This window comes from Gorilla gorilla, chromosome 18, assembly GCF_029281585.2.
Source record: "Gorilla gorilla gorilla isolate KB3781 chromosome 18, NHGRI_mGorGor1-v2.1_pri, whole genome shotgun sequence".
NCBI classification, from domain to species: domain Eukaryota; kingdom Metazoa; phylum Chordata; class Mammalia; order Primates; family Hominidae; genus Gorilla; species Gorilla gorilla.
The window spans coordinates 100,189,098-100,208,494 of NC_073242.2; the positions used below are offsets into that span (position 1 = coordinate 100,189,098).

Below are 19,397 nucleotides of genomic sequence, written 5' to 3' on the forward strand. Positions count from 1 at the left end.
GCACTAATGTTCGGACATGTTTGGGGCTCACAGATTAGGAGGTGGTGCCTTGCTATGAAGGAGGACAGAAGATGGCATAAAGACGGAAACCCAGGTCCTGCCAAGCTGAGACTGAGGATGCGGGAAATGACGCTGTGAAGAGCTATGGAGCCAGCACCTGGCCGCAGCTCTCTGGAAACCCAGGGAGGACACTGGGGGATGCAGAGCGGCCAACAGAGGCATCTGGGACCATCATTTTCCAGGCTGGCCCCTTTCTGGTCCAGAAGTTGCGTGGGAGCCATCACTTTCTCCCTGGACCAGTGAGGAAATGGCCAGGCACAAGCACAAGATAGGCAGGATGTGGAGGATCTGGGAACCAAACTTGGCCAGAAGCATCAGATGTGGCCAGAAGCATCAGATGTTCCCAGAAGCATCAGCCCAAAGCACAAAACAAGAATGTGTAGAACCATCCAGAGTATTCCAAGTGAATCTCACGGAGGCGTCTGGACAGACTGACTGTATTTGATGCCAGCGGGCAGGAAGCAGCAGCAAGACTCTCCTCCCAGGAGCTCCGTCTTTTTTGCTGAGCTCAGACTTCCTGTATGTCCTCTCATGGTCCTTCCGGGGAGATGGCTGGGTCTAGAAAAGGCGTTTTTCTGTGCTGTTTTTCCCAGCTGTGAATCACTCTATAAGGGATTCCTCACCAAGAGCCACACCTCCAAACTGTAGCATCCTCAATCCCAAGAACCTCCTAGACAGCTCGCGTGAGCGGCATGAAGGAGCCCTGAGTGAGAAGGCCAGTTCAAGGAAAGGCCTCATTCCACTTCTTGTTTGGACTGCATTGTGCTGGGTCCCTGCCTGAATCAGCCTGGCTTGGGAGGTCCTGAGTGACTCTGGAATGGCAAAGAGTCTCTGCTCCCTGGCCCAAAGGGGCTGTTTGCAGAATCAAGTGTCACATTGTTATAGATCGAGTTACCCCAGGCCCAGCTGGGGGCTGATCTCTAAAGAGGTGGCTGCAGAGGCAGCTGTTGAGACAGCCCTGCCTCACTGTTCCCACCCTCAGGAGATGAATTTGGTAGGCCGTGGTGGCCGGGCTGGAGGGCACTGGCTTCATGCTGCCCACACTGGAGGCACCCAGTTCACTGCAAGCTTCTCCCAGGTGCTTGTTTGGAGTGGGGAGAGGTGCGGAGCCGTTCCAGCCTCACAGGGGCACTAGGAAGCACTGAGCATGGTGTTTAAGCCTCAGTACCCTCATCTGTAAAGTGAGTGCAGTAAGAGCCCCTATTAAATGAGATAAAAACATGTAATGTGCCGGGTCCAGAGCCTGCTGCACAGTCTGCACTCAATACATGGGGGCTCCTTTTTATTAGCAAGTGTCCCATAGCGCAGAGCACTGCGCAGGGCAGACTGTTCTCATTCTGAGTCTCAGAATGGATGTCTGGGGGCTGGTCTGAAATGTCTGAGTGGGGAGATTTCATTTCTGGCACAAATTCACAGTGCTCTATCAGGATGCTCTGAGGAAGAAGGGGGGCCACCTGTGACCCCCACACATCTGGGGAGGGAGATCAGCCCATCTCTCCACTGACAGTCTGGCTAAAGATGGCAGAAGAGAAGGCCTGGGCTGCTCTGGACACAACTCTGGTCTCCTTAGCCACAGCCCCTAGTGTGGACCCCAAATGGACTCTCAATGTCCAGGCTGCCCCTTGGACCCTGGAGCTGAGGCCCTTAGTGGAAGGGAGGAGGAGGGCAGTGTCACAGCTGCGAGAAGCTGCAGCAAGCGATTCACATCCTCAGCTGAGTGCAGCTCAGCCCTCACAGTGCTCCCACGGCTTAAAGACTTTCTGCCCTCCCCAAGACAGGGTTGGGAGCCTTGGGAGGGGCTGCATTGAGACCACAGGTTTGAGCAGGGCAGTCTTTTCCCAGCAGGGGAGGTGGGGAAAGGGGCCACACTTGAAGGGGCAGGGAGGGCGGGCTGGACAGGGATGGGAAAGGCCTCAGTGCTCAGCAGGACAGGGTGGGGGCTGCTCGCTCTTTCCCAGCCTCAGTGGCCCCCATCGCCCCCAGCCACTCTGTTGATCTGAGCTGCCCTTTGGCTTGAGATGCTCTCTGAGGCAGGGCTGCAGGCTCAGGAGGAGGAGATGGGTGGAGAGAGAACAAGCTCGCCCCGGGAGGGTGACTACAGGAGAAATGGGCCCCTCAAGTATGCTGATTTCCGCCTCACTGCTGCCTGCTCTTCCGCCCACCTCTGGCTCTGGCTCATCTGCTCTTGTAAGCAGGGTCCTGGGCTGGGTGCTGCAGGCACATGAGGAAAGTGGGAGCCGGGACAGGGCAGCTCAGGGCACGCCCTCCAACACTGCGCTCCGAGGACCTCAGCGGTTTTACTCAGGGGTGCCACTGAGGCACAGCCCCCTGTAGATGGTGGGCAGCTGCTGCAGCGGGGGGCGAGGGAGAGGGGGGCCCACAACCTGGCTGTGTGTCTCGGGAGACAGGCTCTCTTTGAGGGGCCCAGGAGAGTGGGATTTCCATTCCCCAATCCTGCAGAGGGCAGGAGCATGAGGGAGAGCGCCATCCCTCAGCCGAAGGCCGCTGTGCCTTGCATTTCTGGTTTGGGCAAGTGAGGAGCCTGCCAGGCCCTGGCAGGAAGTGCACGTGACCGGCGGCTGGCCAGGGGCACAGAGATGCACTCCACACAGAAACCCAGGCTGGCGGGGTGGGCGGCCGGGGAGCCAGCCCTGCAGATGTTACTGAGTGAAACCTGATGTGGTGACATGAGAATCCACAGAACGTCTCACAAACAACCTGCCCCGGGATGTTTTGGATTGAGTTTTGTGGTTATGACGTGAAGCAACCTCACATGTTAGGATAAAAATAACCCTGGCTTCAGTACATAACGCGAGTTACAGTTCAACAGAACCAGATGTGAAAACGTCAGCCACCCAGTTCAGGCCCAGCAGGGTCCCTGCTCCACTCCGGCCTCCCTCCCTGCTGGGGTTGGGGTCCATGTGCCCGGACAGCCCGTTGTGGGCTCAAGATCTGCTGCCTGGAGGATACAAGGGAAGGGCCAGAGGCCGCTCAGGGGAGGCAGCGCCGCCTTCTCCGAGGCCAGCTCCTCTCCTGTGAACCAGGCAGGGCTAAAGAGCATCAAGTCGTGCTTGGCACAGCAAGTGGTCCACAGAAGGGGTGGGTGATGGAGAGGCTGCTATGGAACCAAGAAGACAGGGTGGGGAAGGGGCAGTTTCCCCCCAGAATCAAGTGGCTGGGAGAAAGGGAGGCTGAGCAGGGTCTTGGGGGTGTAGAGTCTGCAGAACTGGAGGGGGCGCACAGCTACGTAGACAAAGGCTGCCGCAATGGCACCATCTCGGGAACCCACCCAAGGGGCAATCACTTTCTCATCTGTGGGCCGGCCTGGGTCGGCAGGACAGGAGCGCCGGAGGCATCAATCATAGCCAGGAGACTTTGCAGCTGCTCAGGTCAGAGCGAGAGAGAAGCTGATGGGATGCAGCAGGGCCCAGTGGGGACTTCCAGCTGGCGTGGCAGTGGAGAGGTCATATAGCAGTCTGCCACCGGGAAAGAGCTATTGCTGCAGGGTGAGGGCTGGGGCCAAAGGCAGCGAGGAGAGAGTGTGGAGGAAGGCACCCCCTGCTGGTGGGGCAGGGGGGCTGGACTGCTGGGGCTTCCAAATGGGCAAGGGAGGGCCTGGCAGCACGGGTATGAGAGGATGCCATTCTGGGCAGCAGTGCCGGGGGCCTCAGGCTCAGGTGATTGGTGCCCCTGCCTTCCATTATTTTAATAAACTTTCAAAAATGGGTACTGACCCTTACTGGGCACCTGGTGCCAGGGATTCCAGGGTAAGTAAACTTGGCCTGTGTGGCCTGCCATGACGCTATTCAAACTGAGCTGATCACACAAATCACCCAGCACTGGGCGACGCTGAGGAGCCTCCGCATGCACTTTCAGCTGGGGGTCTGAGGTCACAGCCAGGAGGGAACAGATGTGAACTCCACCACCCACCCAGGCAGCCTGAGATAAGCAAGTGTGTTGGAACAGAGGGGCAGGAGAAGCTGGGATCTCCAGGGAAGCCTCCCATAGGGGCCCTCTGCACCGGCCTGTAATAACCAGGACACAAGCAAAGGCCCCCTTCACATGCAGGGAGCATTTAGCCTAGCCCTTGCCATGTGGGAGCTCACAGAGCCCCCAGGCACCCCAGCACCTGGTTTATAGAGAGGGAAGAGGTAGCAGTGAGGTAGGACCCTTGTCCGAGGTCACGGGATGGATGGGCAGAGCAGGGCTGTGAACCTAGATCCCTCTGACCCCAGTGCTCGTGATCCCTACTGCTGCTTCCTGAGGCTGGGAGGGGTGAGTGGGAGGAAGGGGCTTCAAGAGAAACAGGTGCTTTCCTGGGGCTGGTGTGGCTGGAGGAAGTGGTGGCGGGCAGGAAAAGACAAGAGATGAGGCACTGCCGTGGCCTGAGGCCAGGAAGGGGTCTCTGAAGTCACTGTGAATAGAGGAGAGATGCCCCCATCACTGCCAGGTTGTGCCCATGGCCTGGCCCCTCTCCTCCTCCCCTCTGGCTGTGGAAGCTTCCAGTGCTGGCGCAGGTGGGATTCCTGAGTGGGGTGAGGAGTGTGGGCTCTCGGGCCAGGCTCTTGGCCCAAACGAGTGGGGAATGACACAGTGCTGGCCTCTCAGAGCTGCTGTGAGGAGCCCAGGGGCTCACCCAAAAAGCCAGCACGCATGAGTGCTCAGAGCAGGGCAGGGCCTAACGTGACCTCAGCCAGTGCTGGCAGCCATGATGATTGTTGCCGTGATTACTGGGGAAAATGGCTTTCTGGCTTTCTGCTAGAACTTGTTTCTGTCTGGTGACATGAAGATGCTGCTGACATCTGGCTACAATACACTGTCCTGGGCTACAAGGAATGAAACCAAATAAGAACAGGTCATTATTACCCATTTTTAGAGCCAGGGATAAAAACACCTTGGACCACTGAGCCCCGCAAGGTATACTGACATGAACAGTTTCTTTGTTTTATTTTTTTTGAGATGTAGTCTCGCTCTGTTGCCCAGGCTAGTGTGCAGTGGTGTGATCTCGGCTCTCTGCAACCTCCACCTGCTAGGTTCAAGCGATTCTCCTGCCTCAGCCTCCCGAGTAGCTGGGATTACAGGCACGCACCACTACGCCCAGCTAAATTTTGTATTTTCAGTAGAGACAGGGTTTCACCATGCTGGCCAGGCTGGTCTCAAACTCCTGACCTCAGGTGATCCATCTGCCTCAGCCTCCCAAAGTGCTAGGACTATAGGAGTGAGCCAACGTGGCTTACGACATGAACAGTTTTATCCCAGCAGCATTGGGCCCCGTGGCAGGCAAAGTCAGGGAAGACTGGGTTTTAGGGGCAAACGTCAGTCCTAGGGTGACCTTTGGCCTCAGACTGACACATTACTGTGCATGGCTAAGGATCCTAAAGGCTGATTGGGTCTCCCCAGGCCTGGCTGCACCCTCTCTGGCAGCATAGATGTCCAGGCCCCGGGAGGAAAGGCATGTCTCTGACAAAGGGCTCATCCCAGAGGCCTCCTCTGTCCTTTGAAGTTTTTTGCACAGGCTCAGGGTATGGCGGGCCCACAGGCCTGTCTGACATCCCTGTCCCCAGAGCCAGCAGGACCTCCGCAGACTCCCCTGAGTGGAGACAGGAAATACAAAAGGAGGAGACACAGGAGATCCCAGGGGTGGGAGACAGGAAAGCGTGGTGTCCCTCAGCCAGCTTCCCTCACGGCTGCCCGCCCAGGCTGCTCCCCATACTGTTTGCCCCCAGGCCACTCTCTCCCTGATTCTGGGGCTCTGCACAGGTGAGGAATGAGGAAGGCAGGGTGGGAGAAGCCTCTGCCTTCACCGCTCTGCGAGGGAGGGAGAGATGTTTATGCAAGGCCAGGCGAGAGGAAAATCCCATGTGGGCGACTCTGCCTCGGGGGGCCCTGGGAACCATGGCTGTGGTGCATTAGGCCAACACGGCAGCTACCCAGGCATGTGATGGACTCGCTTCTCCACTGCTGCGTGTGATCTGCACCATGTGGTTCCCTACAGATGCCACCGACTTCACCTTTGCTAGGCTCCCTGCCTCCGAGGCTTTCCAGACAGTCCCTTTGTGCCTTTGGGGCAATCTCCCCTACAGGGACACAGCACTGCTGCCTCCAAGTTCTCCAAGTTCTCAGGGCTGCGCCCTGGAGAGCCAGAGGCAGGCAGAATCCAAACAGGAAGAGGGTATGGCTTCACAGCCTTGTCCATGTGCATGGCCAGATGGAAACAGACAGAAAGAGCCCCTTGCATGCCTGAGAAGCAGTCTGGGAAGGAGCAGCTTGCGGAGGGATGAATGTGCACTTCCTGCATGCCTTCTGACCTCAGCACCACCCCACACATCCTCAGTGCCTGGCACGTGCCCTCCAGGGGCAGCGGAGGTGGGGGGGGCGGGGGGGCAGGGCACACTCTGGCTCCCCTGGCTGTTCTCTTACTGGTTTAAGCAGACCTTTTAAAATCATGGCCCCATTTGTAAAATCTGATGCCAGCTGTGGACACGCGCATGTGCACACACATGGATCTGCTTGGAGCCTTGAGGCCCACACGTGAGTCTCAGGTTAAGAGCTCCTGGCCCAGAGAGTTGTGGATTCTCCTTCCGCAGCCCCCACTGCTCCTTGGCTGTGGATTCTTGAAGCAAGAAGTGTGATTGGCTGCAGGCACTTCCTTGGTGTTCTTTCCAGGATGGAGTTTCTTCCCATCTGGCATGCTTTGCTGTTCTTCTATGAATTCCGAGTGAGTCCCTGGCTGATGTGAGCTAATCTGACAGCTTCGGTGAGTTGGGGCAAGAGTCTCTACTGCCATAGCCTCGTTCATGGCCTGCCTATCTTGGCATGGCCAGAGCTGGGGTTCAGAGTGCCCTGCCATATAGTGCCCCTGGCCCTGCTGCCCAAGCAGCGCAAAGGGCTTGATGCTGCAGGGCCCACCAGGGACCCCCTGGGTCAGGTTCTGCTCCCCCAGGGCACACATCCTACTCCCTCCAGCCCAGGCTGCCCTCGGCAGTCTCCTGGTCCTCCTTCCATGAGCAGGAGCCTAAATCACAGTCATCAGCTTCTCTGTGCCCGGGAGGAAGAGATAAAACATAGGGAAGACAGGTCACAGAGGGCCTGGGAGGCCTGGGTGTCCTGGCCCTGTCACAAGGCTGTGCTGCCTTCAAGTTCTCTGCTGCTGCCACTTTGAGGAGGAGAGAACAGGCTGTGGCGCCTGTTTCCTGGGGAGGGAGAGCCGAGGGTGCACCCCCAGGGATCCTCTGCCCAGGCCTCCTCCCTGCAAGATGCCTCCTCTTGGCTGCTGCCCGTCTTCCGGTCAGTTCTTGCTGCTCCTCCCCACCCGACCCTCCCTTCCTAAGGAAGAGATATCCTTTTCTCTCTTCCTTTCCTACCCCCTTTGCTGGGCCCCCACACTCCACCTCTGGCATTCCTGCCATCTGTCCCAAGGACTTAAGGTTGGCCCCCATGTACTGACTTGGGGACACAGGATGGAGAATGGACTCGTTTGCCGAGGGACAGAGGGTGGGAGTCCCAGCAGGGGTCCCAGGGTCAGGATGTGGGAACCGCTTCCCCAACCACAGCCACTGACTGCCTAGAACTGGGCTCCTGGGCAAGGCCCCACATGGGCCTTCTATGACTTGACCTGGCATGTCCTGGGGCACAGGCAGCCCTGCAGGTCTCTGGCCGCCCCTTGAACTTCTCAGGCACTGGGCCTGGTCTTAGGGCCAAAAAGGGCTGGGGCGCCTCCCACTGAGGCCAAGGAAGTACTCTCAGGCTGGGACCAGCCCGGCTGGGCTGTGGCGGGAGGCTGAGGCTGTGAGGCCCCTAAACCTTTATGACACGTGAGGCTGCATCAAAGTGAGAGGTGAAGGCAGCTGGACTTCCTCGGTCTAGTGGGGACTTGGATAACTTTTCTGTCTAGCTAGAGGATTGTAAACACACCAATCAGTGCTCTGTGTCTAGCTAAATGCACCAATCAGCACTCTGTAAAAACACTAGCTAAAGGACTGTAAATGCACCAATCAGCACTCTGTAAAAATGCACCAATCAGCACTGTGTGTCTAAAGGATTGTAAACACACCAATCAGCACTCTGTAAAAACGCACCAATCAGCACTCTGTGTCTAGCTAAAGGATTGTAAACGCACCAATCAGCACTCTGTAAAAACGCACCAATCAGCACTCTGTGTCTAGCAAAAGGATTGTAAACGCACCAATCAGCACTCTATAAAAAATGCACCAATCAGCACTCTGCGTCTAGCTAAAGGATTGTAAACGTACCAATCAGTACTCTGTAAAATGGACTAATCAGCACTCTGCAAAATGGACCAATCAGCAGGACGTGAGCGGGGCCAAAAAAGGGAATAAAAGCTGGCCACCCGAGCCAGCAGTGGCAACCCTCTCGGGTCCCCTTCCACGCTGTGGAAACTTTGTTCTTTTGTTCTTCACAATAAATCTTGCTGCTGCTCACTCTTTGAGTCCGCACCACCTTTAACAGCTGTAACACTTGCCGCAAAGGTCCGTGGCTTCATTCTTGAAGTCAGCAAGACCACGAACCCACCGGAAGGAAGAAACTCCGGACACATCTGAACACCCGAAGAACCAAACTCCGGACACACCATCTTTAAGAGCTGTAACACTCACTGTGAAGGTCTGTGGCTTCACTCTCGAAGTCAGCGAAACCAAGAACCCACCAGAAGGAATAAATTCTGGACACAAAAGCATGGGCCAACTAGGAGCCCTGTGTGGATGTCCAAAGGGGCGCAATGGACAGAGACCCCCATGGAGACACCTGAGATTCACTGGGAACTTTACTACCAAACGTGTCCTCAGGCATTTTCCAGGACTGCATCGCCAGAGGGAAGTGGCGTCTGCCGAGGCCTAGGGAGAAGAGCTGGCCTGCCGTCTGGAAGGGACCGAGGGGCGAGTGCTGGGGGTGCTACGGCCACCTTTACTTCCAAGGACTGCCCAGAAACAGCCTGTGTGAATGATGCCGTCTCCTGCCTGGGCTGCCTGTCATGTGGAGTGCTATTTTTAGCTTCTCAGAGAGGAAGGGAATGGCCACCTAGTCTTCCACCTGTTAGACCCCAAGACCGAAGACCGTGGATTCCAGACTGGAGAGATGCTGCCTAGGCAGAGAGACCAGCAGCCGACCCAGATGGTTTTATGTTTAGCCAATGGCTCAAAAGCATCAAAGGTGCAGGGGGATGCAGAGAAAGTCCTGTGAGGGTCTCTGGAGGCTGCTAGAGGACGAGGGCTGCCTGCCTCTGGGCGGTCTTGAGGTGGGAGATCGCCAGTAGCAACCCACAGACCCCTCACACCCTGGCAGAGCTCCAGAGCTCCTGAGCAACAACCCAAAGGACCGCCATGGTCCAGCCTAAGACCCGGCACTGGCACTAAGGCCCCTGAGGCTAGAACCTTCAGGAGAAGACTTACCAGAGGTGTTCAGTAGGCCGGCTCTGCCAGGGGTGGGCACCTGGAGCTCTGGGTGGCTGGCCTGGAGGTCAGGGCCATCGAGGGGGCCTGGGTCATCCGTCTGGCCTGCGGGGGAGGAAGCGATTTCTGCCAGCACCTCCAGGTCCTTCAGGATCACCTGGGGAGAGAAGCGGGGCAGGAGGGATGAGCTCTCCGCTGAGAGCTGTGCTGACCTGGGCAGAGGTGCGGTTGGTGGCACACAGCCACCTGCAGGGGTGGGAGGGGTCTGCAGATGACAGCAGGCTGGGAAGAGCCACTAAGGCCACAGCTGGGCCATGCTCAGAAAAGTGAAACAAAGGATCCAGAATGAAGGGAACACAGACTACAGTGAATGGGGCCTCTGGAGGAAGGAAACTGGAATCTGAGGTTCGGCGAGTCAGCTTCCCCACGATCCCTCTCTCGGGTCCCTTGAACAGGGCTCTGAGGGTCCCCAGGAGTCCCAGGACTCAGGAAGCAGGGTGTTATCTGCACAGTGTGCACTTCAAGGCCCGCAGGCTGCGCAAGGCTCCCAAAGTGCCCACCAGACCATGTTCTATTGTGTGAGGTAGCCACGGCCCCACCCACCATTGGGCCACAGAACAGCTGCTTCTGCAGAGGTGACACCAGGCCACTGCAGACCCTAAAGGGCCCTCCACATTTGGCGTGCTACTCTGGTCTCCAAGGTAAAGGACTTCCTAATGTCCAGACATGTCAGGTGGTCCTCGGTGGCTCTAAAGTGTCCCTGCACAGATGTGGGTGGGGTGAGGCCCCAGCCTGACCACCTGCCTGCTGAGTTCTTCCGAGACAGAGGCAGAGTGGGGCGTGGGACCAGTGCTGAGTGTGAGCGCAGGTCAGCACTGTGTCACAATGTCCCCAGGGCTGCTCTACAGCCCCCGTATCCTTAGAAGCTGCCTCTCCTCACACAGCACCCATCTTTGCCTGGCACCAAGAGCTGGCAGGGCGGCAAAGTCCAGCCCACCACTCTGCTGCAATGGGCAATAGGGAGAGGGGCCACGGACCTGCCCTGCTGGGAGAGGCTTCAGTGTGTGTGTGTGTGTGTGTGTGTGTGTGTGTGTGTGTGTGTGTGTGTGTGTGTGTGTGTGTCTGTGTGTGTGTGTGTCTGTGTGCATGTACCTGCCCCAGGGGCTGCTGAGGCTTCCTGGCCACCTTCTGCTGGCTGTGTTTATCCTGCAGGGAACTCTTCACACTGCAGGTGGTCGCCTGCTCTTTCTGCCCCTCGCTCCTCTCTTGCTCTGGGCTAGGGACTATGCCTGTCCCCCCAAAAGGTGTATCTCCAGGACTGTCCCTGCGCCCAGCAGATGCCCAACAAACATCAGTTGACTGGGTGGTTGCCTGCGCCTCTTCCTGGGCTACTCTGAGCCCAGGCCAAGAATAACAACGGCAACCGGGGCTTCAGCCCTGGACCAGGGAAAGTGGGACAGAGCCTGATGGGCAGGGCCATGTGGGCCAGGACCGGCCAGGTGGCTGGAATATGGGAATACAAGATAAGGTTAGCACTGTAGGGCTCCTACTGAGGGATTAAAATGTTGTGGAATTAGACGGGGGTAATGGTTGCAAAAAAGCTTGTGAGTATATTAAAAGCCAGTGAATTCTATGCTTCAAAAGGGCAAATTTTATCTAGAAAACAAAAAAGATAAGGCCTACCCCCTCAAAAGCCATTCCTGTCAATGCAAACACAGTTCCAGTGCCTCCCCCACACTGCCCAATTGTCACTTCTCCTCCTGGTTCCTCTAGGCCAGCCCTGGCACACCTGGCCCGGAACCCCTTTGCTTGCTCACCCATTCCCGCCCCCTCAGTCTTCAAACAGTGTCACGTGTTGGCACGCAATCTCCCAGCCTCATCCAGGCAGGAGCTGGCACTCGCTCACACAGATTCACTCTCACAGACTCCCCTCCTACTGTCCAATTCTGTCCTTCCCTTCATCCCTCTCCCACTCATGGAGACTGGGATGTCTGTGGGCCCCTGGGACCCTGCTCTGTGCCAGCGGCTGCGTTGGGTTCTGGGGCTGTAAAGGTGAGTCACAGCCACCCCTGCCCGTGGCCTGGCACACAGAGTGGAGAGCTGATGAATCCACGTGGCTGAGACACATGGCTGCCACACAGCCCAGTCATATGGCAGGAGCAAGGGGTGCCCCTGCACCCAGGCCAGGAGCCGGAGAGCCCTGGGTGGGTCTCAGCCTAGAAGTAGGGCGGGCCGAGGCCTCTGCTTCCACTGAGGACAGAGCCTCCAGGGATTCTTTGCTTCAGCCACAGAAGAAAGACACAGGGCAGAGGGCAGGATGGGGAAATGGCACAGCAATGAATGACGCCGCAGTCCTGCCCGATTCAGCCCCTGCACACCTGCCACGGCAGGATGTACAAAGGCCACGCACACCAATGCTTGCTGGACTGTCCAAGCACGGCCAGGGAGGGGACTTGAGACCAGGAAATGGAGGTGGGGGGAGGGTGGGGGAATGACTCATCCAAAATTAAACAGTGAGGCAAGAGTCAAGCCAACAGCTCCTCAAACAGTTACCCAGAGAGCTGCCATAGGTATACTCCCACTCCTAGGCAGTTACCAAGAGAACTGCAAACGTCTGTGCACATCAAACTTATGTATAAACGCTCACAGCGGCATTTTTCCTAATAGCTACAAAATGGAAATAACCCAAAGGCCCTGCAGTGGAGACAAGAAGAAATGGAACGTGGCACATCCACACCAGGGAATATTATTTGGTAATAAAAAGAAATGAAGTACCTGCTACACGTGGATGAACCTTGAAAACACCTGCCGAGAAGCCAGCCACAAAGTCCACACCCTGTATGATGACTCCATTAACAGGCAAATCCACAGAGACAGAGGGTGGATTTGTGGTCGCCAGGGGCGTGGGGAGGGAGGCATGGGGAGTGACTCCTAACGGATGCAGGGTACATACAGGGCTTCTTTCTGGGGTCATGAAAATGTTCTGGAATTAGTACTGATGGTTGTATAATCTTGCGAAAAATACTAAAAGTTACTCTATGGTATACTTTTAAAGTATACCATAGAGTCGTTTTTATGAATTTTATGGTATGTGAATTGTACAAAAAAAAAAGGGGGGGACAAAACCCTAAATCAGCAACCTAATTCCTAACCCATTTGCTCTTGCTCTGCCCACAGCCCGAGGTGGTGGGGTCTCACCCACTCCCTGGTGTCTCTCGCCTGATCCAGGGGAGAGGAGGAGCACGGTGAGGAGACCTGTGTCTCTTTACATCACTTTGCCCCCTCGCCCCCATGCTGCCCATCCCACCCAGGTCTGTCTGCACAGGGGGACAGAGGCACACGCCTCTGGGCAGCCAACACTGGTGGCCACGTGCAGCAGGGGAGGAAAGTGAGGAGAAAGTGTGAGCCAGCGGGGTGGCTGGGGCCAGGCCAGCACTCGGCAAGATCCTTGTGCCATGGGGACAAACTGATTCATGCTGGGTACCCGGCAGGTACCTACTTCCCTGTCAGAAAAGAGGCCTGGAAAAAGCCACCGAGAGGCCTGGCCTGTGCAAGGTTGTCTCCACCCCTCGAGTGGCTCCAGGGTCAGAGGAGCAGGCTGTCCTCGCTCCCGGCCACAATGAATGCCCTCACTTGTCACCAGTCTCACCTCACAGGATACACACAAGGGAACTGAGACTTGGACAGTCACCTGCTCAAGGTAACAGCGACTCCACCTCAAACCCAGCTCTGGTCCCCAAACCTGAGCCTGCTGATAACACCACACAGGGTGCTGTGGTCAGACAGTCCTGACATCCAATCCTGACCCTGGACCAGTTAACTTCAACCACACAATGCTCCCTCTCCAGACAGCTGCTGAGCAGCTGCTGTGGGCTAGTCCTGTGCTGGGTATAAGAGACACAAGGCCAGACAGGTCAGGCTCTGCCTTCAGTGAGGTCATGGACTCCTGGAGGAGTCAGGCAGTGAGCATTTACTGATAATACAGGGCGGGTGCCAGGGACCCAGTGATGATGCCTGAGGGGGAGCCAGGAGGCTCTGGAAGTAGTTGAGCATGAGTTGGCCAAGGGAGTAAGAAGGGAGAGAATGGCATTCAAAGCATTCTCTTACCTAGCATAAGCCATTCATGGACGCAGAACCACGTGGCACATTCCAGGAAACTAGGCTTTGGGGCCAGCTCCAGAGTGGGGAATGGTGCCAGAGGTGAGGGTATGGCCAGAAATCAGGCCAAAGTGGTAGGCAGGGCCAGATCTTCAAGAGCTCATGACACAAGGCCAGGTGCGGTGGCTCACGCCTGTAATCCCAGCACTTTGGGAGACCGAGGCAGGCAGATCACTTGACGTCAGGAATTCAAGACCAGCCTGGCCAACATGGTGAAACCCCCTCTCTACTAAAAATACAAAAATTAGTTGGGTGTGGTGGTGCGAATCTGTAATCCTAGCTACTCGGGAGGCTGAGGCAGGAGAATCGCTTGAGCAGAGGCTGTAGTGAGCTGAGATCGCACTACTTCACTCCAGTCTGGGCAACAGAGTGAGACTCTGTCTCAAAAACAAAACAAAACAAAAAAACAAAACCATAAACCAAAAAAGAGCTCATGACACAAATAAGTTTGAACTTCATTTTGCAGAGGATGGGAGCCTCAGTTTCCCCATATGCACAATGGAGATTTGACCTTGCCAGGCTGTTGTGAAGATTACAAGAGATACTTGATGTGCAAAGCACGAAAAGCAGGCACACAAGAAAGGCTGGCTCACCACTTCCATTCCAAGATTTCTGGTCCCACAGCTGAGCTGTCCCCTGGCCCAGGCTTAGTGACAGAGCATGGATGGCAGTGCCCACACCAAGGGCTTCCAACCCCGCTTTCTCCCCTGCAGAGAATGTGCTTAGCCCACCTCCGTACTACTGCCTCCCACCCCACTGCAGAGCACAGCCAGCAAAGCTGCATATTTTACATTTTCAATTCTCTTATTTTAGAAAGTTTAACACCAAATGGCAAATGAATGCAAATTACACTTCAATTGCACAATTAAAGCCGGAAATGTTGTCTACAGGTTCGTTCAGTAATCCCAGCCACTCCTCTTGTGCTTACATATCATAGGATTTGTCTCTGGTCCCCAGAGGCTGGCAAAAAGCCCACAGCCCTGCCTGGGACAACACTGTGTGCGCTTGTGCGCACAGACACACACACACAGCACCCCTCCAGTACCTTAAATAAAGCAGGACCCCGAAACAGCATCCCCATCCCCATCTTCCCTCAGCTTCCTAGAGGTGAGGAGAAGGGGCCACCCAGACGGAGGGCAAGGAATGGCTTGAGGTGGGGCCTGGGGTGTGGGGAGCCGGCTGATACCCGGCTTCTGTGCCCCTCCAGTCCGGCTGCTGCTTCGCTCCCAGTTGCTAGCAAACCTGACTCAGCCCAGGGGGGTGACCTTGAGGCTCTGGAGCACCAATCTCGATGCACACCTTGGCCAGGGCTCTGCCTCTTCTGCCTGGGGTGGAAGAGAGGGCCTGGTGAGAGGAAGGCCCTGGGAGGCAACCTCAACAGGGGGCCTGGGTCCCAGCAACAGAGACCGTGGGGAGCTGCTCTTCCAGCTGCACCTGGCTTTGAGCCTCTGTGCTGGGCCAGAGTTTTGGTGCTCTAGCCACCTGGAGACCCTGCAGCCCTTGGTGTATAGGTAGAAACCTCCGGAGGAGAAGGCGATCTCAGTGGCCTGGCTTACTGTGCGCCCCTCTCAAGGCCTGGAGGAAAGGCCCCAGGGCTAAAGACACGCTTCTAGGCCACTCCTGCCTCAGCTTCCAGGAAAACAGACCTAGTCCTCCTTCCAGTGAGCAGGCTGGCTGGGCCTGTAGTCCTGGCTCTGACGATGAGAAAAGGCTCAAAGAAAGCGGGAGGAAGCCACACCAATTAGTATGCGCTACACAGCTTTTTTGCAAAATGAATATAAAACACTTGTGCTTTCTTTTTGTGTGAGAGAAAGAAGGGAGGAAAGAGAGGGAGGGAGGAAGGACAAGAAAGCAATATTCTGCAGGAGCAGGAGCGCCTGCCGTTACCATGGTGACAGGCGGGGGTGGGGAAGGCCCATCAGCTGGCCCCTGGTTTCGGAGTGGAGTGAGCTGGCCATTGGTGGAGTGAAAGGGTCAGGGTTGGTGGCACCTGGGTGTGGGCAGCATCTCACAAAGCAGCTCTGGATGGGGTGCTCAGGGCGAGGGGAGAGGGCTTCTTGCCTTCCGCGGTGGTGACTTTACACCAGCAAAGGGCATATTTCAATGTGGGAGGAGGGTGAGTGTCTGGGTGGGGCCACCACAGGCTGTCGCCCCAATGCATTCTAGCAGGTGAAGCCTAGTCTCTCTGGGATGGTGGCTGCTCATTCTCTTCTCTGATTGGTCCATCCAGGCCCTCACTGTCCCAACACCTGGTCCCAGACCAGCCCTAGGAGACCTCGGTGTGGAAGGCTCGCAGCTCTCACTCTCCCCAGGGTGCCGCGGCAGCTCCTTTACCATCCTGGGAACAGCTGGGGACTGGACACCAGATTTGCAAGGTCAAGTGTCGAGGCTGGGAGGCTCGTTCTCACCTCCCACCAAGATTCCTGAACATAAAGTCCCAGGGCGAGGCACTCAGTCTCAACTGAATAAATACTTGCTGACCTGCAGCGCTGGACAGGAAATGGAAGATGGATGGCTCTGAGCAGCTCCTGCCAAGGAGGATGGACGGAGAGGCCGCCCACTTCACTCTACCCACTTATCCTTAAGAAACTTGGTCAAACGTTCACACAGGCCATTGGTCGGCTGATGAGCCCTAGGAGTCAAATGACTCAGCCTTCTAGCTACTGAAGAGGGAACCCTTCTTGTGTTGACAGGAAATCCCCAAGCTGGGCCCTCTCCAGGCCTGGCCAGGAAGAAGCTGCAAGAATGTTTCCGACGGACACACTTGGTACTGGCGGGGAGAGGTGAATTCAGGCTAAAGGCCTTGGAAGCTGAGGTCTGGCCAGTGCAGGCCACTGCCAAAGGCTATCTGATGCCTCTGCCTGGAGCGGTCAGGTCGCAGGGCCTTGCCTGAAATCTGGGTCAGGTCCAGCAGCTACTTCTTGTGAGGTGGAGCTGATGTGAAGTACACAGGCCCCGAGGGCAGGTATTCCTGGAAAACCTTGGGGTCTTCTGCTCCCCTCCAAGCAGGAGCCTGGCCCCTTCCTTCGTGAGGGGTGCAGCCTGGCTGGCCAAGCCTCTTCAGTCCCTGACCACATATGGAATGGCTCTTGTTGCCCTGGTTTAGGGGCATTAGCCAGAGAGCTCACCCTAGGAAGCCGGGCTGCTGTACCCAGGAAGGGTCCCCTGGGGGAGCCACGGGAAGGACAGTAGGGCTCCCACTGCTGAGAGCATGGAAGAAGGCATTGGCACCAGCTGGCACCGGGGCCAGAGGCCTCCGCCCTGGACACAAAGTAAACATGAGCTGCAGAAGGCAGCAATCGGGCCCTGGCCCTGGCCTGGGAAAGGGGTGGCATCCTGAGAAACGCCCTGGTCTGCACGGGGTCACAGCAGCCCTGCCTTCTGCAACAAGGAAGGAAAGTGTTGCCTAAAAGAACGCTTAGCTTTGGTGGTGGGAAAGGAGCACTACTTAGGCCTAGACCTATTTTATTTCCCATTGAGAAAACTGCCTTGATAGAAAATGTTTTGTCTTAGTAAAGCAAAAGCAACCTAAAAAAAAAATCATAAATCTTAGTTTGTGTTGCGTGACTTTGAACACAAGCCCTGGGGGATGAGGACGGCATTCTGTGTTTAAACATTTTGCCATCTTTCCTTCAGTGTCCAGCACTGTGCCACATATGCCAGAGGCCAGCGCCTAACGCTGTTAGGTTCCACTGATTAACAGTGACAGCACTATTAGTGCCAGCACTGGGTCTGGCAGCTGAGAACACTCTAGCGGCCATTCCTCTTAGGGTAAAGGAGAAAAGAAAGGCCAGCCTCAGGTAAGACACCTTTGAGACCAGATCCCTGGCCTCCGTCTTCTCTCCCACCCATTCCAGCTGATTCCAGCCATTGCTCACTTGCACCATCCTGGGCCCTGACCCAGAGGGTACATTCTCAGGGTTATAAATTCTCTCCATGAGCTGGGCAGGGAACGGAGTGGTGCCTGCTGCACTGAGGGCAGCACGAGAGTGGTGCCCACTCATACCCGCTATGGCTCCGTTACCAGGAGATGAGCCTAGGGGGCACGGCAGCTAGAAGGCTCCTGCCTCCCTCCAGGGCCCCGCTTCATTGTGGTTTACTTGCAAGCTACGCACAGTCCCCGAGCGAAGGATGCAGGCTCTACCCCATAGGCCTCGCTTCCAATCTGCTGTGGGAGGGCCCAATGAAGCAGGACAGGCCCCAGATGTGGGGCACGTCCAAGGAGATGAGCTCCTCATCCAACCAAACTCCTATTTGTTCACTTTCTCAGAGGACGCTTTTGAGCACCTACTGTGGGCAGAACGGACTGTCCTCACAGAACTCCCAGCCAACAGGCCATGATGGAGAGGGATTAGGGCTAGGAGAGGGTCTGAGTGGACGGGGGGACATAAAGACACAGAGGGAACCTGGCCCAGCCTTGATGTGCAGGAGGAGGGCGTGTGTGTGTGTGTGTGTGTGTGTGTGTGTGTGTGTGTGTGTGTGTGTGTGTGTGACAGACGGACAGATAAACAAGGCTTCATGGAGCATATAAGTGAGATCTGGCCCAAGTTACTTAACTTCTCCAGTTTCCTCTTAGGGGAAATGGGGAAAATGAGAGAACCTACCCTCACAGGGTTGTCTGATCGTGAAGATGAACTAAGATCACTCACAAGGGGCAGAGCGCAGGGTGTGGAACAGAGCAAGCCAGTGTGAAAATGGCGGGTCTCATTAGCAGTGGGGGGACGGTCCCAGTCCTCTACATCTCTGGGCTCACCTGGGCTCACCCGGGCTCACCCAGGCTCACCCAAGCTCCTGCCCAGTCTGTAGGCCTTGTGACTTGCCAACAGGGAGGTGCCTGGGAAATCCAGCTGATTCAGCCTTGGCCATCTCCAGAGGAGGAAAAATCAACATATGACTTGCAAGAAATTTTGGCTTCTGAGGACGCAGGAACGCTAAGTGGGGTGAAAACCGGGGGCCCTGGCTTGGCTGCCTCGCCTAGGGCTGCATGGAGAGGGCACCAGGGCTGACAGCTGGGGGTATATGGCCTACAGTCTCTAAGCAAGATCTCACGCTGGTCTGTATCTGTGCTCCCAACTAGAGATGTGCACCAAACCCACTGGGAAGCATGTGAAAAATACCAGCCCCTGGGCACCCAGGCTCTGCTTGAGGGATGACTGAGGAAGGCCGGGAGTGAGGCCCAAGCAGCTGGATTTTAAAAGCTCCAAGTCCTGGTTTAGATGGCTCTGCTGTGTGGCTTGAGCCGGGGCTGGATAGTGTGCTCAGTCCTGCAGGCAACTCGCCCTGCAGCTTGGCTCTAGGAGGTGTGAGTGAGAGCGCCCATTCCTGCCTCAGGGAAAGGCTGGCTGGGCTGGCTCCCCTTTGTGGGGTTCCTCCTACCCCAGAGGCCCTGCCGCTGGGAGAGCCGCCTCCCTTTCCACCATGCTTCTCAGCCCAACCTCTGCCTTCACCAGGAGCTAGGCAGCACCCTCCTGGCCCCCAATCCATTCATACCAGTTACTGTGCCCAGCTCTGAGTCCTCACTGGTCCATCTGCCCAGGGCAAGGAACATGGAGAGGTAAATACTCAAACCCTCCTGGCACACAGTCCTGTCTTCCCTGGAAGGAGGTGGCAAGGCTGGCCACAGTTACTCTGGGTCCCCCTGTGCTCTGGGGTGGCTGCTGTGGGCACTGACACCACAAGGTGGGAACATCTGGAAGAATGAGGGGTGGGTAGAGGCCCTCTCAGTGGGTACAGTTCTGGGACTGTTACCTTGCCATTCCCCTCTCTTCCCTA

General features: G+C 56.4%; 1 protein-coding gene across 1 annotated transcript in view; it reads right to left on the reverse strand.

Annotated features, from left to right (window-relative positions):
• VAC14 (VAC14 component of PIKFYVE complex) overlaps positions 1 to 19,397 on the reverse strand; it is a 114,012-nt gene that overhangs the window by 47,537 nt on the left and 47,078 nt on the right. The window contains exon 13 of the mRNA XM_004057923.5: positions 9,468 to 9,624. Coding sequence (XP_004057971.3) covers positions 9,468 to 9,624 — 157 coding nt within the window. The remainder of the gene's footprint in view (positions 1 to 9,467; positions 9,625 to 19,397) is intronic.